Source organism: Brachycentrus maculatus, unplaced genomic scaffold (assembly GCF_059751285.1).
Source record: "Brachycentrus maculatus isolate JH-2025_06_01 unplaced genomic scaffold, ASM5975128v1 h1tg000139l, whole genome shotgun sequence".
Classification (NCBI taxonomy): Eukaryota; Metazoa; Arthropoda; class Insecta; order Trichoptera; family Brachycentridae; genus Brachycentrus; species Brachycentrus maculatus.
Genome location: NW_028280892.1, coordinates 2,040,001 through 2,067,267, shown reverse-complemented (window position 1 = coordinate 2,067,267; position 27,267 = coordinate 2,040,001). Strand labels below are relative to the sequence as shown.

At 32.3% G+C, this 27,267-nt stretch overlaps 1 protein-coding gene across 1 annotated transcript; it reads right to left on the bottom strand.

Annotated features, from left to right (window-relative positions):
• Positions 1 to 523: 523 nt before the first annotated feature.
• On the bottom strand, positions 524 to 8,767 carry LOC148309131 (uncharacterized). Its single transcript, XM_088260581.1, has 4 exons — positions 8,638 to 8,767; positions 5,642 to 5,747; positions 2,695 to 2,857; positions 524 to 619 (listed from the first exon to the last, which is right to left on the bottom strand). The coding sequence occupies exons 1-4, from the start codon at positions 8,765 to 8,767 to the stop codon at positions 524 to 526; spliced, it is 495 nt and encodes a 164-aa protein (XP_088116707.1).
• Positions 8,768 to 27,267: the final 18,500 nt, after the last annotated feature.

The following is a 27,267-nucleotide window of genomic DNA, read 5'->3' as shown; positions in this document are numbered from 1 at the left end:
GAACAAGGTTTCTAAATTGGTTCATATATATATAGAACATCCAAGCAATTGAGTAGTGTGATTGTCAATAATAGGTAGAATTGGTGAATGTTACACGTGTGTAAAGTGATAACTTAAACCAGCCTATGACGGTCGTCAGCCCCCTAAATACCCAGACATCCATATTCCTCTTCATCTTTGATGAGATGTCAAAAAATAATTTGAAAATAATTCCTGTAATTGGAGATAATCCAGATTTCGTGAACAAGTATTTGGACATACTCAAAATGTTGTCAATGTATTATATTCATCATTGATTTTTATTATTTTTACAAATAAATTGGCTCCTTGTCTAATGAGTTGGCCAACCTCTGCACTACACGCTAGTTTTAAGTCCTGTCACTTAGGCTATTTAGTCTAGCTCTATGGTATCCTCGTACTAGCTGTCGCCTGGCATGATGAACTGGTGCGACGTGGTCTGGTCGTCGGATAGGGGCTTCCAGGGCGTGGTCCTGTCGTGGAGAAGGACCACTCTTGGCTGATGCTATCTGCTGCCTTCCAGGAAATAGCGAGCCGGCTGGCTCAAGAGGCGGCCGATGGGGAGGAGTCGATCGTCTCGGTCCGGGGTCATCAGCTCCGTCTGGAATTCAAGAATCGTATTTAATATTCTCAATATTATTAATATTTAAAGCATTTACTTTGTGGTTAGTCATTTTTACTAATTTTTTTTTACAAAAATGTTAATAATATTAGTATATAACCACTCACCAAGATTTTTATGTCTACCGGTTTCGAGACGTACCCATCTCTTCGTCAGGACAATCACTAACACAGCATGCAAACAATACTATCCTTATTTTTTGACATCTCATCAAAGATGAAGAAGAATATGGAAGTCAGGGCATTTACGGGGCTTACGACCGTCATAGGCTGGTTTAAGTGATCACTTTACACACGTGTAACATTCACCAATTCTACCCATTATTGACAACCACACTACTCAAATTCTTGAAAGTTCTATGTATATGAACCAATTTAGAAACCTTGTTCATGAATAACTAAAACTTCACTAGAGACATCTATTGGTGAGATGTAAAGAAGCTTTTTACTAAGCAGAAACTCTTATATTAGTATGTGAGATCCGAATCCTGGATTATAATCACACACATGTTGTAAATGTTGTAAATACTATCCTTATTTATTGATTTGGCGTTTAATTTGTAGAACTCCATTTTAATTTATGTATTAATTTTATATCAAGCACATATTTTTTGTGTCTACTAAGTTGTATTTTACAAACAAAAACACAAAAAAGATATTGTGACAATTGTTTCGCCTTGTTAGGGCATTATCAAACGAATGTGAAGATCAAATGGACTACGGTCCTTATGTAGCTATACAATTCTAAGTGACAGTTTTAATACGTGCAGCAATAATTTATGGGAGACAATAGTAGCTAATGGGGGATGTAGGTATTTATGTCTTTTTGTTAATAAAATACAACTTAGTAGACTCAAAAAATCTGTATTTGATACATAAATACTATCCTTCACCACCATAGCACCATTTACACACTCAAAACTACACAAAATGTCTAACACATGCGATTTTTGGTCGATCCGAAGACCAACATGCACTATAGTTTTCAATACAGACATGCGTTACGAGCCGAGGCTACAAGCAATTGTACTCATCATCAGACTGGTGATGTCGGTAACGACGAAACCCGGTTGCTGGTCAAATTAAAATAAAGTGGAAAAGCTAAAAATATTGGTTTTAATCTAATAATATATAAACAAAATGCAATTCCATCACGAAGTGTCAGTGGATAATATAAATCTAATTGTACTCACTCTATCACAAACCTGTGACAAACAAATTCTACAGTGTAAAGAGATTCCCACCTGTCTAAAAAGAAAAACGTATGAATCCTGCATACTTTTTTTAGATGGGAATTTTTTTAATTTTTTAATTTTTATTTGTTTGATATAGTTACATTTTTAAGTACAACATAATACAATTTCTAAACATTTATACATATCGCTCACTCCTTTCAAGAACGTCATAAATCAAAATACTTATTTATATTTGCAGATGAATATTTACAGGTAAGATGGGTATTTACAGGACATATGATCTATCATTAGCTGGTTAAATGATCACTTTACACACATGCAACATTTACCATTCAGGTTGTTCAGGTTGTTTGTGGACCATATAGGATGTAGGGATGATTTTTTAAAATATGGGAATTGCATTTATATTTATCTTGCTTATTATGTACAGGATCATTAGGTAGATTTTTGTTCCTTCTAGCTAATTAAATATGTTTTTATTTGAATCTGTGTTGGGATCAGGAAGGATAATCTAGTGTGGGCCAACCAGGAACTTCTCAGCATTTGCTCATTGCCAGAAAACCACGTAAAACTCCTCAGGATAAGCCGGACTGTTGACTGTCATCAGCAGACCTTCCGTTCCACTAGAAGAGGGTTCGGCATTTTGTGTCCTACTTTGGTTTATGTTACCAATGTCCTTCACTATTTTTACCATGTATGATACCACCTCTCGTGACAGTTCCTTATGAACTATCGCGGATCCGATGTTGGATAGGTCCTCACCCAGGCTCCCGCAACGCGCCTCCAGCTGTTGTCTTTGTAGGGATGGATATGGATGTGTATATGGTATGTGTGAATAAAAATGAATGAAAGATTTTACCTGCGTCTGTTCGGCGTCTGATCTTTCTTCCAAAACGGTATCCAGATCTAGCGAAGGCCTCTCTCTTCCTGGTCGAGACCCGCTGAATCTGTTCCCACGGGAACCGCTTAGCTGGACCAGAGACAATCCAATAGCTCCACAGTTCCTTCTTCTCGCCCTCTCCCTACGATACCAAAAAACATTATAAAAAAGGTACAACGCATCGTTTTACAAGAACAAAGACAACATACTATACATATCGTAGTCATACAGGAGAAAGTGACCAAGTGCATTTTTTTACAAAACCGTGATCATCGACTATTTGATATCTTACTAGCTTGCCCTGAAAATATCCCAAAGGATTTTAAAATTGTAAGCATAATATATTGACTTGGTGAAAATGACTAACTGCATTGATGTTTATTTTGTTACCAAGCAAAAGTGACTTAAATGGCCCTCCTGAACATTTTACGTTTTGGAAGTTGGTCACTTTCTCCTGTACGACTACGATATAAATATTTAGGTATACAGATAGACGAAACTTGAAATAGGATATATTGATATATCAATACAAAGACTAGGCATTTACAGTGCTTACAATCTGTCATAGGCTGGCAAACCAGCCTTAGGACTTATGGCCACGAAGGCGTGTAAAATTAATCAAAAGTAATCACTGTATATACGTGCAATATTCATCATCCTACCTGTGATTGACAAACTTCTTCTTCTTCTTACCCTTATCCGCACCCAATGGCGCATAGGGTACTGCATCATATAAACGCAGAATTATCTCGATTGTTAACACATTAAGGAAAGGTGATCAGCTCTCTGCTTCAGCTACCAGCCCAAGGTAGTATTGAAAAAATATTACAGTGAAAAATCACCTATATGTATTTGACCCCCCTGGGAATCGATCCCGTGACCTCCAGAACGGTATCCGAGCGTGTTGACCATTACACTACGGAAGCGAACTTATTGCCACTAGGGCATGTAAAATTACCGGAAAACGTATGCGTTACCGGTAGACCGTTGAAAAGCTATAATTTAATACGGTTAATTCACCAATCTACCATTTTTGTAATATGTATGACCAGGGTTTTTTTCATGTAACGCGGTGTAACGGCGTTTCGGCACCTTTTTTCGCAGAAACATACTTTTTCTTCTTCTTCTTTGTGTAGGCCTTGTGGCCTGTTTTTAAGAGGGATTAGCCTCCTGTGATGTCGATTCCTAGCTATCGATCCATCTCTTTGGTGATTTGCCCGGGAGTCGTCTACCATGGGGTTGGCCATACCTTTGTTGCCTTCCCCACCTTACGACATCTTCGTTCTCACGTATTTTCAAAACCAATTAGACAAAACAACGTTTGTGCTTACGTAATTGCTATATATATATATATTTACACAATTCGTCAAAATAATAAAATATGGCATTGATATGAATATTCAAATGTTTGAATTTATATTTTTGGTAATAAGCTTGACTTAAGGTGAGTTTCGGGAACTTTTTTGTTAAAAAAAAAGCCTTGTGTATGATTTCTTTAAAATAACACACACCTAACAATTAAAATGTTCTCAGAACAGTTAAAAATAGCTGTCAGAAATGTCGTAATTTCCATAGTAAACATAAACCATACAAACTTTGATGTTCTGAACCTCAAACTTTGGCAAAATAGAACAAAATGTTTAGTTAGCACCGCAATCACTTTTAGTTCAAAACGATCTAGCTATAGAAATTCAAGTCAAACTAGTATAATTTATCTCGTTCCCAGAGATTTAAAGTTTATACAAGATAAGTTTGACTCGTGGTTCTCTGTTAAATCATTCATATTTTAACCCTTTCGAATAAATTTTTATTCATAAGTATAAAAAGTATAAAAAAACTCTAGTGTGGAATTTATGTAAGTAAAAATATACTTTCGTAATTGTACTTAATGTGAATTATCAATGAATCTGCACACGAAATTTCGTTAATAAATAAAATAAATAATAAAACCTTTATCCGCACCCCAATGGTGCATAGGGCACTGCGTCATATAAACGCAGTGTTATCTTGATCGTTTACACATGAAGGAAAGGTGATCAGCTCTCCGCTTCAGGTACCAGTCCAGGGTAATATTGAATAAATATGGCAGTGAAAAAATCACTTTTATTTATTTTACCCCCCTTGGGAATCGAACCCGGGACCTCCAGAACGGTAGGCGAGCGTGCTGACCATTACACTACGGAGGCGGACATAAAATTCTAAACAAACGCGTTATTGATTTTTTTTATCCATTTTCGAATTCACCGAGTATACTTGAGGTCGTCTATTACAAACAGCTGATGTAAAAACCTTGAGTAACAGATTGCGCTCTAAACAGACATGGTAATTACTTGGCTTGGCACTTTTTGTACGTATAATTTATATTTGTATATACATATATATATATATATATATATATATATATATATATATATATATATATATATATATATATATATATATATATATATATATATATATATATATATATATATAATTATATATATGTACACAGGTGTCGTGACGTAGTTAGGTAGACGCTCGACTACAAAACCGGCGTCGCGGGTTCGAATCCCGCCAATTGCAAAATAAACTCAAGAAAGATTTATTTTCAGTTGGTCTGGGTGTTTGTGATGTATTTTTCATATTTACCTTCCCTATCTTTACTATCCTACCTGCAGATAAGCTTCTGAAAAAAGAGGCTTTGCGGGTTATTCCTTATTTTTTTTTTTACATATACTCGTATATAATGTGCGACAAAACGATGTTTGATACATTGTTCGAATGATGAAAAAATGGAATGGCGTTTGGACATGTGGAACGAATGAGTGAGGAAAAGACAGGTAATGATATAAATAACATATTAGATAAGAATCTACAGATTTCCAATTGGAAACCCTCTTCAACCGTTGGCACGTTTAATTCACCAATTAAAAGTCACACTCACCTCGCTAACTTGGCTCTTTTTCTAAGGCAACATATGACCAAAAGTGCCAAAATGGGGAATCCAATGATCGAGGATACTATTGGCACCACAACGCTCTCCGGGGATACTGCAAAAATAATTACAAAAAAATGTTAATAAAAAACTACAATATATACGACTATATTAAAAGTACCATTGTGCAATATAATGTATATGATATAATGTATGCGGAAAATCTGTGTTGAAAAGTCGAATAGTGAGCATATTGTCCTCTTAGGATCTTTAAAAACTATACTTCTCTGCATTGTATATATGTCCCTACTAGAATCAACATCGCACACACACATTCATTAATTTGCTAGATCTACACTAAATATTTTGTACTGATCTTTATGTTTCTGTGGTAAACTATAATTGACTTGTTTGATGTATATCTTTTAATTGTTTTGTTTTACATATCGCTCACTCCTTTCAAGAACGTCATAAATCAAAAATCATCAATTTTCAGCTGTGCATGTTTTCGGAATGCCCAAAAAATGTACTATATCCCAGCAAAAGAGGCATATTTTAAACTTAATATTTACCCGCTACAGGGCAGAAAATGTTGTTTTTGCATTTCGAATAAAAGGTTTTGTTTAATAATTTTTATAAAATACGAAATATTTTTCCTAGGTTTTACCTAAAAAGATCTGTTGCATAGTAAAAAGTTCAATAAGTGGCTTAATATTTATTTTTAATACATTGTATTATATTTTGAAACTTTAAAAACGTTCTCCTGAAAAATAAAGTTTTTTGATTTATGACGTTCTTGAAAGGAGTGAGCGATATGTTGCTGTTGTTAACCCAAATAAAAAAAAATAATAATACCCTAGCAGACTAGTCAATACGATGCAGTGCCTATGCACCATGGTTAGAAGAAGAAGAAGATGGAGAGAAAGGTAAATGTTACTGTGTTTATACTGATTACTTGAATCAGTCGTAAGCCTTTTATATTTTGTATATTTAAAGCATTGTTAACTTTGTGGTATGGTAATATAACACTCCCCTTATCATTCATGGTTCATTTTATGTACTACCACTTTCAAAAATACTGCTTCATGACTACAGATTTTGGAATAATCATTCCGTCATCAGGTCAAATGTGTCAATTGTTACGGTCCGATTATTATACAAAAATTTAATATTGTAGTGTTTTTTAAAGTGGGATTACACAATGTGAACCATGAATGATAAGGAGAGTGTTAGAACATGATATTAACTTTAAAAAAAGTCAATCCACTTATTGAACTATAAACCTTGTATGGTTTAAGTGGTATTACACAAAGTGAACGATGAATGATAAGGAGAGTGTTGTAAGCCCTTTAAACGGCCATATGTCCATATTCCTCAATCTCTATAGATATCTGCATCTATGCTGAGATATCAATGAAAATGTCGTGATATCAATTCGTGATCATTCCAGCCCCTAGGGTATTGTTTGCATAGTTTCAGGAATACAGGGTAACTAACCGTTTCCACCGACTCATCAGTTTAATCAACCCCCAGTGGATACGTTAAACTTTACTAATTACGAGGGTGATGGATGATGGATGTGCATTTTCACCCGTTCCTCCCTAAAGGGTTCAGATAACATTTGTTTGACCTATATTTCGGAGTGAGATAGTTCAAATAATTTTGAAAACGTGCTTGAGCGCCGAGTGAATACATTTTTGTACGGATGCAATAAGTTTGAAAACATTTTTATGACTGTGTACAGTAAGAAAACATTTTTGTACTAGTGTAAACAGTTTGAAAACATTTTTGTGAGTGTACACAGAATTATTTTTTTTTGTATTGTGTAGTGAAAACAGTTTGAACAAATTTTTATACGAATGTCCACAGTAGGAAAACATTTTTGTACTAGTGTAAAAAGTTTGAACCTATTTTTATACGAATGTACACAGATTGAAAATATTTTTTTGTAAACAGTTTGAAAACATTTTTGTATAAGTGTAAACAGTTAAACATTTTTGTGAGTGTACACAGAATGAAAACATTTTTGTTTTATGTAGTGAAAACAGTTTGAACATATTTTTATACGAATGTCCACAGTATGAAAACATTTTTGTACTAGTGTAAACAGTTTGAACCTATTTTTATACGAATGTACACAGTTTGAAAATATTTTTTGTATTAGTGTAAACAGTTTGAAAACATTTTTGTATTAGTGTAAACAGTTTGAACAAATTTTTATACGAATGTCCACAGTATGAAAACATGTTTGTACTAGTGTGAACAGTTTGAACCTATTTTTATGCGAATGTACACAGTTTGAAAACATTTTTGTGAGCGTACACAGTATGAAACGTTTTTATTGGAGTACACACAGTTTGAAAACGTTTTTTAACGAGTGTACCATAATATGTTTAAAGTGATGTATGTACAGTTTAAATATACGAATGTACACAGTTTGAAAACGCTTTTATACGATTTGATTAAAATGCAACTTTGTTTTAAAATCACTATAAACATAGTAAACATTTATAGTGATTTTAAAACAAAGTGTTTTAAGTGTTTACAGTAATTTCAATCACAGTAAACATTTATAGTGATATAAAAAAAATACATTTTAATTATAAAATGAAAAATCACAAAATTAGTGATTTAAATATAAATTATATTTATACGAATTTACATACTTTAAAAACGTTTTTGCATGAGTGCACGCAGTTTGAAAAGATTATTGTACGAGCGTACATAGTTTGAAAACATTTTTATACTAATGTGCACATCGTTTTTCTTTATGTTAGGATTGGTGTTCGATTGTTTTTCAGAATTGCGTGAAATTTGTGTCAGGAAAATTGGGCTACTTTTGAAGGGATATGTGATGGAATATAAGTTGAATAAAAATATATTAGTATTTTCATATATTGTTGAGAACATACAAATATAGTTCTCGCGCAGTAAGCTCTGCTTAGGAACTACAAATACTTGATATTTACGCCAAATATCCTCCTAAAAAAGAAAAAAAAGCTTACTTTTTTGATATACTATAAGGGTTGGTCTTCGGTTATGATTGCTGTGTATTGCTTTTCCATGATTGAGGTTCTGTCCCTGCGTTGGTTCCAGTAATATGGGCGGTAGTGTAGTGCTGCTAGTGCTGGCCATCTCCTGTAGCACTGGCTCACTTTTCTCTCTTGGTACTTATCATTTCAGAGAAAAGGTGCTGCATCTGAGAAAAAATCATATTATATTCGTTTGAAAATACCATAACATACCATAAATATTCATTCAAACCCTTATCCGCACCCCAATGGTGCATAGGGCACTGCATCATATAAAAGCAGTGTTATCTCGATCGTTAACACATGAAGGAAAGGTGATCAACCCTCCGCTTCCGGTACCAGTCCAGGGTAATATTGAATAAATAAAAGAGTGAAAAAATCACTTTTATTTATTTGACCCCCCCTGAGAATCGTACCCGGGACCTCCAGTACGGTAGCTGAGCGTGCTGACCATTACGCTACGGAGGCAGACGTAAAATATTACAGTGAAAAAATCACTTATATTTATTTGACCCCCCCCCAGGAATTGGGCCCGGGATCACCAGAACGGTAGCCGAGCGTGCTGATCATTACACTAAGGAGGCGGAAAAAAATTATATGCATTAAAATGTATGATTTCTATCTTCTTTATTTTCAATTAAACGAGACAGAGTCACAGCGACGCGCGGTTGGGTACAGCTAGTTTAAATTAACATTTTATAACCAAGTTTATACAAGATATATTTTACTCGTGATTCTCTGTTAAATCATATTTTAACCTTTTATTATTATATTAAAACCAATATTTTCAGCTTTTCCACTTTTTTTATTTGACCAGCGACCGGGTTTCGTCGTTACCGACATCATCAGACTGGTGAGAGGCTATACAAATTGTTATGTTATATATAAAAGAAGGCAGGAGTTTATACATAACATAACAATTTGTATATCCTCTCACCAGTCTGATGATGTCGGTAACGACGAAACCCGGTCGCTGGTCAAATAAAAAAAGTGGAAAAGCTAAAAATATTGGTTTTAATCTAATAATAAATTAAAAATGCAATTCCATCACGAAGTGTCAGTGGATAATATAAACATATTTTAACCCTCTCGAACATATTTTTTATTAACAATTATTAAATAACTCTAGTGTGGAATTTCTGTAGGTAAAAATATTCTTAAGTAATTGTACTTAATGTGAATTTTCAATGAATCTGCATACGACATTTGTTTTTTTTAAACCCTTATCCGCACCCCAATGGTGCATAGGGCACTGTGTCATATAAACGCAGTGTTATCTTGATCGTTTTACACATGAAGGAAAGGTGATCAGCCCTTAGCTTCAGGTACCAGTCCATGGTAATATTGAATAAATATTACAGTGAGAAAATCACTTATATTTATTTTACCCCCCTTGGGAATCGAACCCGGGACCTCCAGAACGGTAGCCGAGCGTGCTGACCATTATTACACTACGGAGGCGGACATTTGGTTTGAGACACAAAATTTTAAACGAACGCGTTGTTTTACAACACTTTGAGTGTGTCCAAATACTTGTTCACAAATCTAGATTATCTCCAATTGTAGGAGTTATTTTTCATATTATTTTTCATCTCACCAATAGATGTCTCTAGTGAAGCTCTAGTGATACAAGAACAAGGTTTCCAAATTGGTTCATATATATCGTAGTCATACAAGAGAAAGTGACCAAGTGCATTTTTTTAAATAACGTATACACATGACTATTTGATATCTGATTACCTTAATATTGCCCTGAAAAAATCCTAAAGGATTTCAAACTTGGAAGTATAATATATTGACTTGTTAAAAATGTCTAATTGCATTGATGTTTATTTTCTTGCCAACCAAAAGTGACTTGAATGGCCCTCCTGAACATTTTACGTTTTGGTAGTTGGTCACTTTCTCCTGTACGACTACGATATAGAACATTCAAGAATTTGAGTAGTGTGGTTGTGAGATTTTTGTGTTCTGTATGCTAGTTTAAAATAACATTTTATAAAATTTGACAAATGGGTATAATCACTCTCCGTACTCTGTGATAACAATCTTTCCAACAGTTTGGTTTTCACGGTGACAACAGCGAAGTTAATTTTCCAGTCTCAGTTGGTGGCTATTGAAAAGGAAAATGTAATTTCTGCGTGATAAATTATCGGGGGTGAAAGGCGAGGGTAGTGTCGTCGGCCGAGGGGATGATATAGGAACGAGCATCAATCTTCTGCCCAGGAGCTTTCTTCTCGAAGTTCAGTGAAAAATTATGTAAATTTTTCAACAGTGTAAAAACTTTTAAACTTTTTAAATGTGTTTGATATTTAAAACGTTTTTTATCATTATTATGATTCTATTATTTATTGATTCGGCATTAACTTTGTGAAATGACATGATTATTTTATTAAAATTAAACACTTGAATATACAACATTTTGAGTGTGTCCAAATACTTAACATCTCACCAATAGATGTCTCAAGTGATCTTTATGTTTCTGTGGTAAACTATAATTGGCTTGTTTTATGTATATCTTTTAATTGTTTTGTTTTACAAAAAAAATAAATAATAATAATACCCTAGCAGACTAGTCGATACGATGCAGTGCCTATGCACCATTTATAGTTACATGTTAGAAGAAGAAGAAGATGGAGAGAAAGGTGAATGTTACTGTGTTTATACTGATTACTTGAATCAGTCGTAAGCCTTTTATATTTTGTATATTTAAAGCATTGTTAACTTTGTGATACCACAAATACTTAATTACCATACGGTAATATAACACTCTCCTTATCATTCATGGTTCATTTTGTGTAATACCACTTTAAAATACACTACTTCATGACTACAGGTTTCGGAATAATCATTCCATCATCAGGTCAAATGTGTCAATTGTTACGGTCCGATTATTATACAAAAATTTAATATTGTAGTGTTTTTTAAAGTGGTATTACTCAATGTGAACCATGAATGATAAGGAGAGTGTTAAAACATGATATTAGCTAGAAAAAACGTTAAGCCACTTATTGATCTATAAACCTTGTAAGATTTAAGTGGTGTTACACAAAGTGAACGATGAATGATAAGGAGAGTGTTAAAACATGATATTAGGTAGAAGAAACGTTAATCCACTTATTGATCTGTAAACCTTGTATGGTTTAAGTGGTATTACACAATGTGAACCATGAATCTCACCAATAGATGTCTCTAGTGAAGTTCTAGTGATTCAAGAACAAGGTTTCTAAATGGGTTCATATATATAGAACTTCCAAGAATTTAAGTAGTGTGGTTGTCAATAATGGGAAGAATTGGTGAATGTTACACGTATGTAAAGTGATCACTTAAACCAGCCTATGACGGTCGTCAGCCCCGTAAATGCCCAGACTTCCACACTCTTCTTCATCTTTGATGAGATGTCAAAAAATAATATTAAAAAAACTTGAATAAACCATTTTAATGAGTTTTATTTTTATTTGCATTTGCATTTCATTTACAAAAAAATCATTTACAAAAAATGCAAATCTATTATAACTTTATATAAATCGTGCTCTCAATACAAAAAAAAACCTTTATAAAAAATATTTTTAATATCATACAATACTTAAATTCACTCAAATTAAATTAATTTTTCAATAAAATTATATCAAATCATGGTTATCAACTCCTGCCTTGTTTTATATATATCATAATAATTTGTATAGCCTCCCACCAGTCTGATGATGTCAGTAACGACGAAACCCGGTCGCTGGTCAAATAAAAATAAAGTGGAAAAGCTAAAAATATTGATTTTAATCTACTAATATATTAATGACTTATGTATGTTAAAAATAAATTAAAGAGATATGAAAGCTTTCTCATTTAGTTTTATATCACAAAAAGCAAAGGATAAAGTGCCATGTAATAAATTAAATTGGGATAGTTTCTTTTCTTTTATTTCTGTCATAGCGAAACTAAATCTCTTGAGGATTATTTATTACCTCCTATTAGTATCCTGACGTATTTAACCCTTTCCACGCCCAGAATAGATTTAATTTCAAGAAATTTAAGAGACGTATTTTCTAATTGATTGGATGGCAAGCCTGGATGAGAATGTTCAATCTCCGCGTACATTCTGGAACATGTGCGCTATTGAATCAATCATTTAAGAAAGGAATAATCACTAAAAAATACATTTTCACCATAATTTTTTTTGAAGTGAGATTTTATGTGGTGGTTGTTCAATATTCAATAATTGGGCGAGAATTGGGAGTGAAATTTCAAAAACGCATCACGTTTATTAGGTTCACTTCGTTACATGAGAGAGAAAAAAGATATACCGAATAGAAAATAAAAAAGAGGGCTATTTATTCCGACTTCACGGTAGTGGAGCATTTGATGATCAATAATTGTACAAGAAGATGTCACTAGTGAAAATTCTAGTAATTTTTGTACAATGTTTCATATATATAGAACATCCAGAAATTTGAGTAGTGTGGTTAGTTAGTAGAACTGGTGAATGTTACACCTGTGTAGAAATGATGACTTAAACCATCCTATGACGGTCGTAAAACCCGTAAATGCCAAGACTTCTATATTCTTCTTCATCTATGTTGAGATGTCAAAAAAAGTGATGTATTGTTTAAAGAAGCTAACTCAGTATTACTGATGAATTTGCAGCCAAAAATGATTTTTTTTCTTGAAAGGGTAAAAAGATCCAGTCTGAAATCACCGATTGAATTGAATATAATCATTGTACTCGTACGTTCACGGGCGAGCGCGAGTGCTTAGTGTCGGTACAAGATACTATAAACCCACAGATTCAATTCAATATCCGGTTCGCGGAACAGATCTATGTAGTTCCGTTTTATTATTAAAGCCTCGCCACACCCCGAGTACTATTTATAAGTGTACGACGCCAAGGGAGGAATCTCGAGTGCGTCGGGAAACGGGCATATCTTGGAAAACACCAGATTAATTTTAGCGTGTATGTTTATATATATATATATATCTATATATATATATATATATATATATGTATATATATATATATTGTATATATATATATATATATATATATATATATATATATATATATATATATATATATATATATGTATATATATGTATATATATATATATATATATATATAAATATATATATATATATATATATATATATATATATATATATATATATATATATATATATATATATATATATATATATATATATATATATATATATATATAGAAGAAAAGAAAAATAAGTAGTAATATACGACATTGTGTCGGGTTGTGGTCCCGTGGTTAGTGTCGCGGACTCTTAAGTCAGAGTTTCTCCTTTCAAAAGTTATTTAAAAAAAACACTCGTTTTTAGCCATCTAATGAGTTTTATTTCATTACATGCAACCAGTTTCGAAAACTGCATATATTTTCATCTTTAGGTGAGTAGTAAAACAAACTGTGGAATGAAATAAAACTCAGAGGTATAATATAAGTGTTTTTATTTTTATTTTTATTAATCAACACGTTATTCCACAAAGTTAATGGCGAATCAATAAATATGTAACATAGTTAGTCATTTTTGATAAATACATATTTTTTTTTATTTTTGTTAAATTTTATCATTTTTTATATTTGCTCATTTGTTCATTTTAAATATGCTTCTTACCTTCCGTTTTTCTCATTTGTTTCTTTTAAATATGCTTCTTTTGCCTATTTGTTTTTATATTTTGCCATGTATTAGTTTTGGTTTTGTTATAAAAATCTTTTTTGTAACTTTATTATTTGTGTTCCAGTCTTGTTAACCTTAATCCCATATCCCAAAATGAGAAATAGAAATTCTCATCGGGAATATTATATATATGATGCTATTTTGAAAAATAAATAGATAAATGATTTATAAATGTTGGTGTTTTTTTAAAATATCCCTCTACTTTTGTTCATTTGACTTTCGCACACATTTTCAGGAACCAATTATGTAAATGAGAAAGTTGAGGTCCACCTTAATATTTTATTTTAATGAATAAATATTTCATACAGACTATTGTGTAATACATTATATTCCCACTTAAGTAAGGGTCGCAGTGGAATCCTGCAATCTAAATCGTAACAGCTTGGGCGTCTCGGCCACATTTGGTATAATTCGTCGTCTGTATTCTGGGCCGTCATAGTCGTTTCATCACAGTCATATATATCTTTGTTTGAGATGGGACGGTAGAACTGGGAGGACTCAGTGATTTTTTCGGGTCAATCGTCCTTTTGTTAAATTTGATCCTGATCTATATTTATATCATATTAATTGTTTTTTCGTCTTCATTTTTTGTATTTTGAATAACCTAACGTCCAAGTGACTCTGAAATCAATCTACGGCTTATGCAACGCCGCTTCTCTTGACCCTACTTAGGCTTTAATTTTATAGGTTTTATATTTATAACCTATGCCTAAATCTGAATGTATTTCATCTTTATCAGGAGAAGAGTGAGAAAAAAATCTACGTAATAATTGATTTTTATATTACCAACATTTTTTATTGTGTCCAAATACTTGTTTCCCGAAATTTGAGTTTTCTCCATTTGGGAGTTTTTTTAAATTTTTTGACACCATAGATGAAGAAGAATGAGAATTATGACCTGTCTTGGGCTGGCTAAGTAATCACTGTATACACGGGAAATATTCACCATTCAATCCATGATTAAAAAACACACTTTTTTTTGGATTTCCACATATTTAATTTTAATTGGTGAAAATCACATTTTTCATTCATTCTAGTTGTTTTAAATTATGATATGTACTGTGAGTCATAATTTAAAACAATGAAAAGTAGCCCAAAGTTCAGGACTCGCAACTTTGCCTTCATATAATAAACAATCAAATTAATATTGGATCAATTGATGCAGTGCCCTATGCACCATTGGGTGCGAGTAAGGGTCATTTGAAGCAGTTCTTACATTGGGATACAATTATTAATTCTTTATTATCAGATCTATATTCATACCCAACATGGTTGTAAAAATAAAGTGGTATTCTGGGAAACGACACGTTTTTATTGGAAACACTCAATTTTAGATTTTATTGTTTTCGAAACTTGTTATAAAATTTACGACTTTAAGAAAGCACTTTTAGAAGAGTTATTTAAGAATGAGAACAAATTTCAAAAGGCTCGCGAATCCCATAAAAAGGGTTATGTTTTTTATGGCTTATCCACCTTGATTTATGGCAGACTTCAAAATTCAAGCCTCCCAGCCCCGTACTGGAGAACGTGCATGTATAATAAAATAATGAGTTATGCAGATTTTCACGTACGCATACGTGTATCAAGGGAAAGATTTTACATTCCCTAATACATTCTTTCCAGAATTTTCTTCAGAAAATTCGTGTCTAGATGTAAACAAAAGCAGACTGGATATTCGGGAGGCAGCCGAAAATCTTGGAAATTTTCCAAGTGTGAATAAGAAAATGCGAAAGGGTTACCCCGGAAAATGGGTGATTTTCAAAAGCATTAGAGTATAAATCCATTCGAAAATATCTGCGGAGAGTTATCCAATCGAAGAAAAGGCGGTATCATATTTCAGATTTGCATTCGAAAGAGAGTATTTTGCATGGAATTTACTAGAAAATTTTACTGCTAAAAACAGAGGCAGTATACTAGATAGTAAAAATATCAAACGAGAAGAGGAATTTGCTTATTTAGGGAAAAAAACATTAATCAGGTTGGTCGATTCGTCAATCAAAATAAAAATAAAACTACAAAACTCCACTACATAATTAATGTAAGACACCTTTCAGTTACGATAAAATACCATAATTTAGTTAATTTGCTAGACATTTCTACTTTTAACATATCGCTCACTCCTTTCAACAACGTCATACGAGTATTTAAACTATCTTGATTTTTTTAAGAAATGGTTTTGAATGTTTAAAAACATGATAAAATGAATTGAAAATAAACATCAAGCCACTTATTGAACTTTTTACTGTGCAACAGATCTTTTCAAGTAAAACCCGGATGTTTTTTCTCCATTTGAAAGATATTTTGCATATTTAAAAAAATTATTAAACATTACCTTTCTTCAAAATGCAAAAACAACACTTTCTGCCCGGTAGCGGGTAAATATTAAGTTTTAAATATGCCGCTTTTGCTGGGATATAGTACAATTTCTGGGCATTCTGAAAACATGCACAACTGAAAATTGACGATTTTAGATATATGACGTTGTCGAAAGGAGTGAACGATTTAAGATTTTAATTAAACTAAAAATATTTATAAATGTAAACGAATAAGACTATGATTGCACTAAAGACAGGTGCTGTGGCGTAGTTGGGTAGACGCTCGATTGCAAAACTGGCATCGCGGGTTTGATTCCCGCTAATTGCAAAATGAATTAAGACATATTTATTTTCAATTGTTCTGGGTGTTTGTGACGTGTTTTTCATATTAACCTTCCCTTTCCTCATCATTCTACTATGATATATGACTTGTTGAAAGGAGTGAGCGATATGTGCTCGTATGTCTTAATTTTTTCCACGGCTGTTTTGAAAAATATTTTTCTCAACAGTCAGACAATTGTGTTAGAGATTGGCGTTTGCAATATTAACATGGAACGACTTTTGGAAACCTGGTTAATATTGTGCTATACATCACCCCACCATCTTGACATCTAAATTTCCGTTTTGAGCTGTATCTTTTGTTAGCGAGTTTCAGGCGAAGTGACAGATGAAAATCAGAATATTAAATGCTGATGTCAATTAAAAGAGAAAAGTCGCTACAAACGCAAGATGAATATTTAGAAACGGAAATATGTAAATGGAATTGTTTCGCTGAGGGATTTCTTCCAGCTTATTTAAATCTTCAATGATTTAATTGTGTCCATATCTTTGATCACAACATGTATATATATATATATATATATATATATATATATATATATATATATATATATATATATATATATATATATATATATATATATATATATATATATATATATATATATATATATATATATATATATATATATATATATATATATATATATATATATATACATATATATATATATATATATATATATATATATATATATATATATATATATATATATATATATATATATATACATATATTTATATATATATATATATATATATATATATATATATATATATATATATATATATATATATATATATATATATATATATACATATATATATCCTCTGCTCCTGGTATAATAACTACATATAACTGAACTATTCTTACCCTTATCTGCACCCAATGGTACATAGGGCACTGCATCGTTTTGGCACAGCGTTATCTTGATCGTAAAATTTGAATTTTAATGACGTGATGATGGAATGATTATTCCGAAACCGGTAGTCATGAATTAGTGTTTATCAAAAAAGGTATTACACAAAGTGAACAATGAATGATAAGGAGAGTGTTATCTTAATCGTTTGGTACATGGAGACAAGTTGGTCAATCCTGCGCTTCAGATACCAGTCTAGGGTAACATTAGATAATATTACATAAAAATCACTGATGCTTATTTTGACACCTTCCTGGGAATCGAACTTAAATCCTCCAATGCGATATGTAAACGCGCTAACCATTACACTACGGAGGCGGAGCATAATAACGCCGTATATAAAGAATGCGGTGATAACGTCCTCATATTTGTGCGTATTTTCCAGTCATATTTTTCAGTAGTCTTGAATTACAGTCATGTAATGGTCAACACGGTCGGCTTCCGTTCTGGAGGTCCCGGGTTCGATTCCCAGAGGAGGGTCAAATTAATATACAAAGTGATTTTTCACCCTTATATTTATTCAATAGTCAATATTGGACTGGTACTTGAAGCGGAGGGCTGATCACCTTTCCTTCATTTTTTATATTTTTTTATAACCCTTATCCGCACCTAATGGTGCATAGGGCACTGCATCAAATTGACGCAGTGTTATCTTGATCATTACTTACATGAAGGCAAGGTAATCACTCCTGCGCTTCAGGAACCAGTCCAGGGTAATATTAAATAAATATTACAGTGTTAAATCACTAATATTTATTTTCACCTCCCCCCCTGGGAATCGAACCCGGGACCTCCAGCACGGTAGCTAAACACGCTGACCATTACACCACGGAGGTGGACAAAATCCTTCATTTTTACTTGGTAAATACCACTTTGTTAAAAAATGATTTCACAATGATATGTCTCACCATAGATTGAAATAAATATTGGTATTTAACGATTAAAATTTCAGTAAAAAATGCATAGATGTTACTAAAAAGCGACTGCCGAATCAATTAATGAAATTATTCAATTTTTTTTGGTATTTTTTTTGTATTATTTCGAGAAATAAAAATACTTTGTTTTCTGATCCACTCACATTTTTATTAACCAACTAGTTTCGGCAACAACCTGTTGCCCTCTTCAGGGTTTCATTTATTGCTAGTTGTAGTACGAAACTAGTTGGTTAATAAAAATGTGAGTGGATCAGAACACAAAGTATTTTTATTTCTCGAAATAATATATCAATATGATCCACAAAGTTAATGCTTTCAATATTCAAAACATTTTTTTTTGGTTTTATATTGTAGGTGTCTCAGCAGACCAAAAGCACCTCTTACATTGATCCTTCTGTAGATATTTTGTCAGAATGTTACTTTTTAACAGGATTTGTGAATACGCCTACAACTCAGACAAGCTATTCAACTTGATGTTTATCTTAAAAGTTATTTGCGCTGTGAGTAGAATAGAATTTCTGGGCCTTTGATATTTAAATGTAATTAACTGTCGCAAAGAACGCTTTTATTTGCTATCAAACTTTAAATGATCTATGACGCTTGAGAAAAGAGGGATAAGTCAAAATTGCCAATCGTATGTTTGCAAAGACAGAGTAGTATGGCGTTCTATTCCTTCTCTATACCCCTGTGGAGAAGCGACATGATGGTTTGTTAGTAAGTTAGTTTTAATAAATTAATATCTTTTTGAAAGACAAAGATAACTGTGATTGAAATATAATAATAATAATAAAACCCTTATCCTCACCCCAATGGTGCATTGAGCACTGCGTCATATAAACCCAGTGTTATCTTGATCGTTTACACATGAAGGAAAGGAGATCAGCCCTCCGCTTCAGGTACCAGTCCAGGGTAATATTGAATAAATATGACAGTGAAAAAATCACTTTTATTTATTTTACCTCCCTTGGGAATCGAACCCAGAACGGTAGCCAAGCGTGCTGACCATTACACTACGGAGGCAGACAACTGATGTGATTGAAATAGTAATTGATTATTTTTTGACATCTCAACATACATAAAGGAGAATGTGACAAACAGAAAGTCTGGGCATTGACGGGGCTTATGATCGTCATAGGCTGGTTTGAGTGATAAATTTATTTCGCTGTCATCAAATTCTCTCAATAAAACAATCATTCAAATATTCTTTTAATAAATACATTGACTCCATTTGTTCGAATAAAAAAAAAATCCAATTCAATCAGTAATATCGATTACCAAATAGTCCTCACAAACGGGACAACGGACGCCGGGTCAGCTAGTATTTTATAAATTTATAAAAGTGAGTTATTAAAAATATAATTCACAACATTTTGAGTGTATCTAAATATTTCGTTCACAAATTTGGGTTTCCTCCGCTTAGTTGAGTTATTTTTACATTTCTGACATCTTAACATAGATGAAGAAGAATATTGAAGCACATGTGTAAAGTGATCGCTTAACTGCAGTTCATAAGCATTCTAAATGACCAGACTACCACATTCTTCTATATCTACGCATTTTTATCGATTGTTGCGCGGTATGATCGATAATCCTGAAATTATCCGGAACATTGGTCTGTATGTTCCCGATAGTTACCTAAGACAGCGTCGACATAGATTGTTTCACATTCCTATACACAGGACCAACCTGCCGATGGTTATGCCTGTAGGAAGAGCTACCGCTATGTTGAACAATATCACATTGGATATTGATCTGTTCCATGTGTCCGAAGGAGTTTTCCGAAGCGGGATTCTTCTACACCTTTAAGTCTTCTTGCTTACTTTTAATATATACGCCTTAAATATTGTTTGTTATGTATATATTATTTTTTTGCTGAATAAATTGAAATTAAAAAAAAAATAATTAAAAAATTGAAAACCGTTGTTGAAATGTCAACAATAAAAAAATTAAAATAAAGTTTTGAACAAGTTAAAGTTATGTACACACTCAAAATGTTTTTTAAAAGAATACAAAAAATTAAATGAAAAACTTACTTTAATAAATATACTTCAATAAAATAAATTTAACTTATATAATTTTTTTTTAATTTTGCTTCACTTATTTTCGTAATTTATATCAGAATTCCGTGTGCATATCTCAACAAAGATACAGAATAATATAAAAGTATGGATATTTACAGGGCTGGCGACCTGTCATAGTCTGATTTAAGTGGTTTCAAAAATGATAGTTTCATAAAGGTTTCTGTAAACATCTTTTATAATAAAGTGAAATATATATATTTTTTTTATTATTTGCACAAATATTTCAATTTCATACTATTTCTGTAAGCCTATGCGGCTCATGATTAGAAATAGGTATCGAATTGTGGTAGAGTGGGATCGAACTGAGAAACTCTGACTTAAGAGTCAGCGACACTAACCACGGGACCACAACCCGACACACGACACTTCATTGCTAAATTAAAACTGCGATGCCAGTTTCAAAGTCAGACAACTAATCTAGTATCCCATAGTGCCTGTTAATAAATAAATAAATAAATGAAGTAAAATTCATCCAACTACCAGCTTCTTTGTAAATTTTAAATTTTGACTTAAACCTCTTTACTCAGATGTCCCAAAGATTACAAAAGATAACTTGTGCTGTATTCATTATATTGGACGTGGTTTATTCTGATTTTGACTGTGAAGGGGTAGGAATACATAAAACCTTAATATTGCAAAGTTTAAAAATGTGAAAACATTTTGAAAGGTACAATCCATTAATATAAATGAATAGACAACATTTTGAGTGTGTCCAAATTCTTGTTCATAAATCTGGATCATGTCCAATTAGAAGTTATTTTTTTATATATTATTATTAGTATTATTTTAAGCTTCGTAAATTCCGAGATTTCTATATTTTTCTTCATCTTTGTTGAAATATTTAAATAGAAAGAGTTAAAATGAATACGTAACAAATTTTTGTTTCGTAATCTGACTTTTATTTTATATTTTGATATATATATATATATGTATGTATATATATACATATATATATATATATATATATATATATATATATATATATATATATATATATATATATATATATATATATATATATATATATATATATATATAGATAAAAAAAAATGGTTGGGTATTTAAAAGAAAAATTTCAACTCTGGTTAAACCGAGAATTCAATGGCGAGCAAAAGAAGAACTGTTATTTTTATAATATTTTCTATACAAAAGTGAAATATTTATGTTTTTATTTATATGTTTGTCCGCCTCCGTAGTGTAATGGTCAGCACACTCAGCTATCGTTCTGGAGGTCCAGGGTTCGATTCCCAAGGGGGGTAAAATAAATATAAGTGATTTTTTCACTGTCATATTTGTTCAATATTACCCTGGACTGGTACCTGAAGCGGAGGGCTGATCACCTTTCCTTCATGTGTAAACGATCAAGATAACACTGCGTTTATATGACGCAGAGCCCTACACACCATTGGGGTGCGGATATGGGTTTTATTATTAACATTATTATTATTATTATTAATAAAAATACTTAAAAATCATACTATTTCTGTGAGCCTAAGCGGCTCATTATTAAAAATAGGTATCAAATTGTGGCAGAGTGGGTTCGTACCCAGAAAATTTGACTAAAGAATCCGCGACACTAACCACGGGACCACAACCGGACACATATAAATATCCAAATTTAAATATTCCTTTTTATACCCAGACCCCCATTTTTTTCATCCATGTTGAGATTTCAGTAGTACCATAAATTATTAAAATCTGAATATAAAATAATAAATAATAAATAAAACTATTATTCTTTGACATCTCATCAAATATGAAAAAGAATATGGAAGTCTGGGCATTTACGGGGCCGACGACTGTCATAGGCTGGTTCAAGTGATCACTTTACACACGTGTAACATTCACAGATTCCACCCATTATTGACAACCACACTACTCAAATACTTGGAAGCTCTTTATATATGAACCAATTTAGAAAACTTGTTCCTGAATCACTAGAACTTCACTAGAGACATCTATCGGTGAGATGTAAATAAGCTTTTTACTAAGCAGAAACTCTTATATTAGTATGTGGCGTCCGAATCCTGGATTATAATCACGCACATGAGAAACGCAAGAAAATACCATTTTCATTTTTATTATTTAAGCTTATAATTTGACCAGATAATTTATTTACAATATTTTGAGTGTGTCCGAATACTTGATCACAAAATCTGGATTATTACAGGAGTTAATAATAATAATAATACCATATCCGCTCCTTAGGTTGAGCATATGGAGTCCACAAACTGTCTCCAGGCTTTTCTGTCGGCTGCCAGCTCCCTTGCATCCTCCCAAGTCAGATCCGCGTCCCGAAGTTCTGACGAGAACTGCCGACGAATTGTCAGCAGTGGTCAACAGGAGTTACTTTCGTATTATTCTTTGACAAAGAATAATATGAAAGTAACTCCTGTTATTGGAGATAATCAAGATTTTGTAAACATATATTTGGACACACTCAAAATGTTGTTAATGAATTAAACACTTGTTTAACCAAAATTCATTTGTGAGAAAAACAAAAATTATAATACAGTTATCAGATTTTTCCGTTCGCCAAAAACTAAAGTCGAAAGGAAATTTCGAGATGGATAATCTGATGGAACTTAAGTGTGAAGAATTTCCGCGAAAGAAACGCAAGATAAAACTAATCCAATTATTCCTTTTAAGGTTACAGTTTATTTTTAGATCTGCTCTCGAGAGAGGTGTAAGGTCGACTTGGCTAAGTTCGGCACATAAATTGATTAAGTGAACTTTGACCTACGATTATTTCCGTGGCGTGCTTAAGATCAATTTGATATTTTGGTGAAATATTCTGTCGTATTAATTGTGATTTCAGCAGGAAACAGTTTTTTATGTTTTTTTCAAAGTATTTTTATTTGGTGAATACCAATGTTTCTTATGATGTCTTGTGACGCGTGTTTCGATGCATTCTCCATTACGCATGATGTAATATATGTTGTAAAGGACAAGGTAGAAAGTGAGTTAATTAATGTCTAGGTGTAATTATTTTATTGTAAACCCTTTAAACTGTAAATTTTTATTGAAATTGTTATTGTATCTATTGTGTGTAATGTATTTAATCTAATAATTAAAAAACAAATAAAAAAAAAAATTAAAACTTGTATTAACATGTAAGTTTTTCGGCTCAACACAGGCCATGCCTAAAGAGCCGTAATACATATAGTTAAAAAAATTTATGTATCTATGAAATAAATAAATAAATTATAATTAATATTAAGTGTCAGACTTCAATAACCATAAAAAATAAATTATACGAAATGTCTTAAATATTCAATACACGTATTTGATATCATTATATAAAACGTATTTTATTAATATTGTTTTAAAATACACTTTTACAAAAAACTACTAACAAAAAAAAATATTTGGCTTTTAATTTTTTTAACCAGTGACCGGGTTTCATCGTAACCGACATAATCAGACAAGTGAGAGGCTAGGCAAAATTTGTTACATACATAACTAGCTACTACTACTACTACTACCATCACGCCGTTTCCCCGCAGGGGTAGGCAGAGAGGATTGAACGCCACACTCTTCTGTCCTGACATACACTCCTCGCCTCCTTCACATCCATACATCTAGTCATACATGCCCTCCGATTACGCAGACTTTTGACACCGCCAGATTTTAGGTTCTGATTGATCTGATCGTGCCAAGTCTTTTTCGGTCGTCCACGTTCTGTTTTCCCTCTCACATTCGCTACATATATTTTCTTAGTGCAGGGGTTTAAAATTATGATTTATTTTTCAAAACGTTATTAAATATATACACAAACACACATGATTTAACAATTTTGTTTTTATTAAATAAAAATAAATAATTTTTAGTAATAAAAATATTGATTCGGATCATAACAATTTTTTCTGTCAAGTAGAAACGATAATATTTGTCAAGTGGCTGCTACCAGTATTGGTACACATTTGTGCCCATTTTATCAATTTGTTTAAATACTGCAGTTATCTTATTTACAAATGTCACATATAATTGACGTACGGCGCCATTTGCAAAAATTATATCATCTTCTGATAGACTGATTATTTTACGCCACCCTTTTTATATGCAGGTTTCCCATGATCTAACGTATTCCTTTTAAGGGTGTCCAGCTTTGACTCACCAAAAAATGAAAAAACGACCTCAGTTTAAGTGCCTTAGTTTTCGAGTTATTTCCACTTTTATGAATTTCCCGAACATCTACGCCTCTGATCAGTTTTTTGAGAGCCATTTTGTTAAATTGTCATATTTTAGGATTCTGTAGAAATCTCGAGAACTAAGGCACTTTTACTGAGGTCATATTTGAATTTTTTGGTGAGTCATAAGCTGGCCTAACATCTCTTAAAAGGAAAACGTTGGAATATGGGACACCATGTATATAGCCCTAATGTATGGAAGTGACGCATGGAGTTAGCAAAAGATAAAATAAATTCATCGTAAATTTACCAAAAACCAGAGAAATATAATTTAATATTATTTGTTCATTTCCAGTGCGGACATTCATACCTGCGGTTTTTTGTTATCTGAACCAGCCCAGCTATTTATTATTCCACACGCTGACGGATGGCGGAATTCACTGGAAGTTTAATTATAAACTGGAAATTAATGTTTGTGTTTACTAAGAATCATAATAAATATGGCGGTGGATTAGGGTTCCCTTCAGAAATCTAATTACGAATTACGTATCTCTGATAGTATATTTACCTTGGCGGCAACATGCATTATCCGTGTAGGGGAGAACCACCATGAAGAGAACGGCCTATGTAGAAACAGTTGCATTTGCAAGGATAGTAATAAACCTAGAGACACCCCGCACCCCATCACGTGATCACAGTGGTGTGATGACATCACGCGTTAAGTTGGATGGAAGTCCATTCAATGTACTTCGGACAGTGAAAGAAAGAGGTTTTCGGACGTGTTAAAAAAATGAACTGTGCTAACTGCCTCATCTGCTGACTTTTTAATAGTAAGCGTGGAGTTAAAAGGGTTTACCCGTAGTTTAACTTGATTATATAGTTTTAATGTGATAAGGTTATATTGCATAATATTAAATCCATCTCGATAATTTCAATGTTTTTCTAAAATAAGTCCTAATTCCATGAAGAGAACACGCCGCAGTCCCATTAAGAGAACGTTCTCTTCATAGGCTTAGTTTTCTCTTCTTGGTTTTTATGTGTGTTTTGTTTATTAAATAATATATCTATCACATAAAATGGACCGAATCATACATTGCCAAAAATAAATCCCAAGACGGACGACAAATTCAAAGATGCAATAGATGCCGTCATTGTACAAAAGAAAAGCATTCGCAGTGTAGCTAAGCCGAGAGGTATAGCAACAAAATTATTGTGGAAACTTATTAAACGACCAAAGCAGGCACAAGAAGCCGGGAAAATATCGAATATAAACACAATATAGGTTATCGTAAAATTTTAAGTGTTGACCATACTTCTAAAACCATATGCATATTTTTAAATTCTTGTTTATCAATGTAACATGTTTTTATTAATTTTCATATTTAAATTTTCCTGATATAAAGTCGTATTTTCATCAAATTGTATTTTATTTCCAGAACCTGTCAAATTAAGTTAAGATGGACAAATATAATTCCACATTACGATAAACATTTGTGCTTGTTCTCTTCATGGGAACCAGTGTTCTCTTCATAGTACACTATCCCTTGAAGTGAACGTTTTCCATTTTTTGCAAAACTGTCCATAACCTAGAATCTAAAAGGAGAATTATGAATTCACTTTAGGAATTATAGAAGAAATGAATACTCTACAAAACTTCATACTTTGTTTTTGAAACAGTGTATTAATTTTGTATTTACAGCAATTTGATAAAAAATGTTCTTTTCATGGTGGTTCTCCCCTACATATTGGAATTTTGTAATAGGGGGGAGGTTTTAGTCTTTGTCATATTAGGAGTTTTACGTGGTTTCCTCCCAGCAACGAGCAAATGCTGAGAAGTTCCTGTTTGGCACTAGATTATCCCTCCTGTTCCCAACACAGATTCCAATAAAAACATATTTAATTGGCTAGAAGAAACAAAAATCCACTAAATGATCTATAAACCTTGTACATAATAAGCAAGTTAAATAATAAATGCAATTCCCATCTAAAAAAAAGTCTTTGTCATATATCGCTCACTCCTTTCAAGAACGTCATAAATCACAAAACTTGATTTTTCAGGAGAACGTTTTTTATGTTTAAAAAAATAATACAATGTATTCAAAATAAATATCAAGCCACTTACTGAACTTTTTACTATGCAACAGAATTTTAGAAGTAAAACCTGAAGGCTTTGTCTCCATTTGAAAAA

Coding starts and splice junctions, on each gene's coding strand:
- LOC148309131 (XM_088260581.1), bottom strand. CDS start 8,767: ATGGCCAGCACTAGCAGCACTACACTACCGCCCATATTACTGGAACCA. Junction 5,748..8,637: donor CCTTATAGTATATCAAAAAA/GTAAGCTTTTTT, acceptor TTATTTTTGCAG/TATCCCCGGAGAGCGTTGTG. Junction 2,858..5,641: donor AAAAGAGCCAAGTTAGCGAG/GTGAGTGTGACT, acceptor TTGGTATCGTAG/GGAGAGGGCGAGAAGAAGGA.